This window comes from Ictalurus punctatus, chromosome 8 (assembly GCF_001660625.3).
Source record: "Ictalurus punctatus breed USDA103 chromosome 8, Coco_2.0, whole genome shotgun sequence".
Classification (NCBI taxonomy): Eukaryota; Metazoa; Chordata; class Actinopteri; order Siluriformes; family Ictaluridae; genus Ictalurus; species Ictalurus punctatus.
Window position 1 is genome coordinate 20,747,562 of NC_030423.2, and position 5,977 is coordinate 20,753,538.

The 5,977-nt window shown below is 39.7% G+C and overlaps 1 protein-coding gene across 2 annotated transcripts; it reads left to right on the forward strand.

Annotated features, from left to right (window-relative positions):
* Nucleotides 1–702: 702 nt before the first annotated feature.
* Nucleotides 703–5,817, forward strand: atp6v1e1a (ATPase H+ transporting V1 subunit E1a). 2 transcript variants are annotated; one of them, XR_001813429.3, is made up of 10 exons: nucleotides 703–1,120; nucleotides 2,214–2,279; nucleotides 2,446–2,555; nucleotides 2,647–2,713; nucleotides 2,866–2,955; nucleotides 3,129–3,197; nucleotides 4,466–4,560; nucleotides 4,700–4,787; nucleotides 5,415–5,558; nucleotides 5,653–5,817. XR_001813429.3 is itself a non-coding variant. In XM_017474862.3 (9 exons), the coding sequence occupies exons 1-9, from the start codon at nucleotides 1,088–1,090 to the stop codon at nucleotides 5,475–5,477; spliced, it is 681 nt and encodes a 226-aa protein (XP_017330351.1). In that variant the 5' UTR covers nucleotides 703–1,087; the 3' UTR covers nucleotides 5,478–5,817. The 2 variants fall into 2 exon arrangements, 1 of the variants encoding a protein (XP_017330351.1); XM_017474862.3 differs by having other exon boundaries at nucleotides 5,415–5,817.
* Nucleotides 5,818–5,977: the final 160 nt, after the last annotated feature.

The window sequence follows — 5,977 nt, forward strand, 5'->3', positions numbered from 1 at the left end:
ACATACACACACACATACACACACAATAATAAACTACAATACACTGAAGTATAATAATGACCAAGTAGTTTTTATTGTTTTAACATAAAGCTTTGTTTTTAAGTTTTGCTCATAAGAGTTTAAGAAACGCAAACATGTATATAATTTTTTTTAACAGATATTAAGTGTATAAAATTGAGCATTACCTTCTAGCACCTGAACTCCCTCTTCCCGCATGATATCCACTTCTGTTCAGATGAGAAGTGACGCCATTCAAACTTTTCTTCTCGTCTTTATTTTGCCGCTTCTTCTTCTTTTACTGCTATAAAAGCAGGTGGCGCTCAGTTGTGTTGCGCGTTACTGCCACTTAGTGATGTGGAGGTCGCACGCTGCTCGAGGTAGAGAAGATGGCGCCCCGTCTGTACTGCGCATGCGTTAACGTGTTACAGCGCACACAACACCACACGTTAGGATACTTACTTATAAACCAATTAACTATTTGTTTTGTCTTGGATGGAAATGTTTGCATATTTTGTACAGAGGATATTAAAACACCGATCGTATTAATTTTTTCCTCTTGTCAGCTTTTGGTTAGATAAAAATGTTTGGTCTTTTCCAAGTTTAACAAAAATGATGCTATTTCTGAAATGATAATTGAAGACAAGAATTCTGGATTTGATTAATCGCAAATCACTTTTTTAAAACACATTTCACAAGGAGCTGTCATCAGTATTTGTAAAAAGTGGTAAAAGTAGCTAAAATTGATATTTTATAGACTCTAGCATTCAAGTATATATTTAGGAAGACTCTCTTCGTGTCCCGTTTGTTTGTTTGTTTGTTTATTCATGTGAAAATAACTCTTATAGTCATGTATGTTGTCATTGTTTTGTAAATTGTAATAAATGTAAAACCACGCCCATTCCTTGGCGGCTTAACGCGTCACGTGACAGAGCAGCACACTTCCGGTCAGCTGATTCAGCTTCATCAGCGCGAGACGTTTCGAGTGTTAACGCTAAACTGTCAAACTCTAATCGGTTTTTTATTTAAAAGATTTTTAGCGCAATCTTTCACACATTTTGAGTTCATCTTTCACAGCAGAACGACAGCCATGGCGCTGAGTAATGCCGACGTTCAGAAACAGGTAAAACAGCTGGCTAAGAGTTATAGTTCTGAAGTTTGGTAAATGTATCATATCTAGCCATGTAAGTTTTAACTTGAGTGGAAAAGTAAACAGTCTCTTTCTCTTTGCCTTTATAACATCTTTATAAGTTAAATATTGACTCGGTATCGGTTTAAAGAAGTGAACTGCTCCAATTTCTCTGATAATCCGACATATCTTCTTCCTGTTGAAACTGTAAATGGAGAAACGACAGAGTTATTGCAGAGCTCAGGGGTTTCCTGCTTTAACACACCTCATTTCTGTTAAACTGAGTGACAGTAATGATCCTTGATGGAGATGCAAGACATGAAGAGGTTTACATTAAAACCAGGCACAAATTTATACCGAGTTAAAACACCAGCTAAATTATGCAGAGGAATTGAACACCTGATCCTTCCTGTCCATGTTGGACTTCTGTAGTAAAAGCAGTCCTATTTCTGCTTTTCCACATGCCAGGATTGCTTCATGTTCCAGTCTTGAGCAAGATTGGACTCTTGTAGGTCTCCAATATGCAAAAAAGGAAGCCCTAAGAGGCCATGCATTATTATTAGTAGTAGTATTATTAATAATGATGATGATGATCATCATCATCATCATCATCATCATCATCATCATCATATTATTATTATTATTATTATTATTATTATTCTTTCTAGGTTTCACAAGAGATTGAGATCATGAGAAAACAACTTGTCGAGATCACAGGAAAATTAAGTTGATCATGAGAAAACAACTTTTATGTAGAGATCGCAAGAACACAACTTTTGTTGAGATCACAAAACAACTTTCACAAGAAAACAACTTTTATTATGTCGAGTTCGTGAGAAAACAACTTTTGTCGTGTTGAGAAAGAAAAAAATAATAATGCATGGCCTCTGGAGTGGACTATTCCTATGAAGAAGAAACCTTGAGAGGAACCAGACTCAAAAGGGAACCCATCCTCATCTGGGTGACGCCGGATAGTGCGATTATAAATCGTTACACTTCTCCATAAACACTGTAATAGCACCTCTCTGAATGTTAATAACAAAGTGATGCTGCTCTCTTCAGATTTTAACACACGATCTCGTTCCAGATCAAACATATGATGGCCTTTATTGAGCAAGAGGCCAGCGAAAAGGCAGAGGAAATTGATGCAAAGGTAAAGTATATATTTCTGTGCAACATTTCAAGTGAAGTGGGGGTTGGGGGGGATACTTCAGATTGAACTCAAAGATGCCGAGGCGTCTGATTTCTCCTCGCATCATGACTGCTGGTATTTTCAAGCCGTCCGAGTTAAAGTGTGTGTGGGGTTTTTTTTCCTGCAGGCTGAGGAAGAGTTTAACATCGAGAAGGGACGACTCGTGCAAACACAGAGGCTTAAGATAATGGAGTACTACGAGAAGAAAGAGAAGCAGATTGAGCAGCAAAAGAAGATGTGAGTCAGTTCTACATCTTAAACACGTAACATTTCTACATTTTATCACCAGCTTTTCTAATCATTCCTGAATTAATCTGTGTCTCTGTAGTCAGATGTCCAATCTGATGAATCAGGCCAGGCTGAAGGTGCTCAAGGCTCGGGATGACATGATCCTGGTATGAGCTGGGTGTGTGTGCGTGTGTGTGTATTATATGTGCGTATTTTAGCCTGTGCGTGTATTGTGATTTCGTATATGATCCTGATCATCTCGATGTTCCACTTTCCTCTCTCTCTCTCTCTCTCTCTCTCTCTCTCTCTCCGTGTTTAGGAGCTCCTAACCGAAGCCCGTGAACGGTTAGCTGGCATCGCTAAAGACCCGTCTCAGTACCCGACTCTGTTAGAAGGACTCCTGCTGCAGGTCTGCGCTTTTCTTCTTCATCACAGACCAACATGGTGGCACCGAGTGCGCTTTCAGATAACGCTCTGTAACAGCCTATAACAGCCTCCTCTGTCTGAAACGCCAAACAAAGGTCATCATTTGTAGAATTGAGTCATTTTGAGTCAACATTAACATGTCTCCTTTTCCTCTAGGGCTTCTATCAGCTTCTGGAACCGAAGGTGATGATTCGGTGTCGTAAGGACGATCTGGCCATGGTGGAGGTGAACACTCTTCCCCATTCAGTCTGACTGAGCTCATTATTTAAAGGTGTTAAAGTGTTTGCCAGACATGCTGGCTGAGGCCCATTGTTGAAACATGTACATGCGAGTCTAGCTATACTGAAAAAAGGGAATACGTGGTCTCAGCTGATCAGACATCTAGGGGAAGTTCATTCCACTACCTAGGTGCCAGAACAGAGAAGAGTCTTGATGCATGCCTTCCTTATACCCTGAGAGATGAGGGGACCAGTGGGTTCAGCACGTGGCGCCAAATCAACATGGCTCCTCACAGCATCAACCATGAACAAAGTTCTTACCTTTAAACGCGTTACACTGTACAAACACAAGTATTTGCTTGAGATCAATCTATATACAGACATATTCCCCTTTTAAATCTCTCTCAGTAATCCAACATTCATGGTTTTTGTAGCTCGAACGCACAGGGATAGAAAGTGACATAATCGTGGTTAAAATTGTGGCTCAACAAATCAGACACATTGTATATACATGTAGCAATATGTGAATATGTGGCCACTCAGATATATTACATATAGTTTGCATAGACAATCACATTTTTCATCAAAACATGACTTAACTACTTACACAAATTTGAATTGAACTATTGCACCTTAAAGCGACAGCTTGCACAGTGAAGAGTGAGAGAGATGCTTGATCACATGCCGTACATACAGCTTTTCATTACTGTTGAATTTGAATGAGAATTTACTTAGTATCTGTAAACATTACATGACTTTTATACTAACATTGGATGAAAAGCGTTCATGCAATCGTCGGGGGATCGTGATGATGCAAAATTTGCCGTGCTGTCAGGATGGGAGGGCTGGCATTACTGACTTTGCACTGTTAATCACAGCGATCAATCGTGAGCTCATGTACGCGTAAGAGGGCAGATGGCGCTTTGTGTGTAACACTGAGCTGTGACGCAGCATGAGCAGCAGCTCGAAAAGATGCCGAGTTTGGCTTCACATGTCTTGGAGGTCGTCATGTGATAGCAGAGAGTTAGCTAGTGGGTGGGAATTGGGAGGAAGAAAGTAGGGCGAAATTGAAAATAATGAACAAATACAATTTTTTTTTAAAAACATGAGTGATGCAGTCGACCCACACTGTGTGCAGTTTGAACTTTGGTGCAGATTTAAGCATTCAGTGAAGTGTGAAATTACAGGATTCTGATGATTGGTGCTGTAACCCATTAGTAGTACTGATATCGTTGCTGCGGAAGACATAAAAATCCGTTCTTCTTATTTTTTTAGGCTGCTGTCAAGAAAAATATCCCCATCTACAAAGAAACTGTGAAGACTAACATCGAAGTCCGCATCGACAAGGACCACTTCCTCTCCCCTGACATGTAAGATCTCACCCGTCTGCACCGTCCCTATTTCCTGTTTGTCGTGAAAAATTGGTGCTCTCTGTGAGAAAGTGGTCTTTTTGTATTAAAGCTGCCCGTCCCACCTAAATGTAAATAAATGTCGGTGTGTTGTGTACAGCTCTGGAGGTGTGGAGGTCTATAATGCTAACGGCAAGATCAAGGTGGCCAACACTCTGGAGAGCAGACTGGATCTCCTGGCTCAGCAGGTATAACTATGGCGCTGATTTTATAATTAGTCCACCTAGTAAGTATGACTTTACTAGACGGATTAATTCTTGTGCCTGGATGACGGACGATCTTTTCAGAAAAAGTGCAGCAAAAAAAATCTGTTCTATATGCTTTGGTTATCAAAACATATAGAATATCCAAAACTTTATCCGAAGAGTAACAGGAACTAACCTGTTTCTTGGACATTTCATTATATTAAAATGAAATTATTAACGAGTAAAACGTATGACGCTGTTCTAATCCTCTTTGTGTCAGGCCGCATCATCGCATCGATTATTTTCCTATAACAGCATTCCCCGACTGATTTTACTCCTTACTTAGAGCACAGTATTGGTATTGTAAATACCGCTGCTTGTGTGAGCAGGATTTTTCTTTCTCTTTTTTTTGCTGTCTTACATTAATAAGGCAGCGTGAAGATATTTAACCGAAAAACAAACGCATGTAAACGTGGAAATTTTGTTCATATATAACATCTCAATAACCTTGATAACAATAGGCGATTATGGTGATCTGAAAATATATCACATCAGGGGCAGAAAATACTTGATTGGATTGCAGATAACGTTCAGTGACTCTGTATTTAATTTAGTTTGTTTCGTTCACAGATGATGCCCGAAATCCGAGTGACTCTATTCGGCGCTAACCAGAACCGCAAGTTCATGGATTAACAGATGCTTCGACCAAAAAGGAATCGAAATGAACCTCTTAGACTTCACCTCAACATGACTTTCTTTGAGTTTTTTTGCAAGGTGTGTAAAGGCTCGCTCTTGTCTCGTTCTCTGCGTGAACTTCTTTCTTCTTGGGTTGTGAAAGCGGTCCATGTTTCCTTCCTTTTGATGACAGGGACTGACTGGAAATGTGTACAGTGTACTGAAGCGAGCTCAGTTTATAAACAGGATGTGCTTCACCGTGAACCTGTCTTAAATATATCTCTGTGAAGGTACAGTATGATGTATGCACTCATGCAGAATAAAGAGCGCTGATATTTATTAAACAAACGTACCACTATCACTGTACCTGTCCTTTCTAATGGCCATTTGTTGGTTAAGTTAGCTAACAATTTAACGTGTCAGGATGTTTACCCTGCCTTGCCTTAAATGTGTTCTGTATAATCTTTTGTTTTGTCTTGTAATTGCTTGTGTGTGGGTGTGAATATAAAACCGAGGAG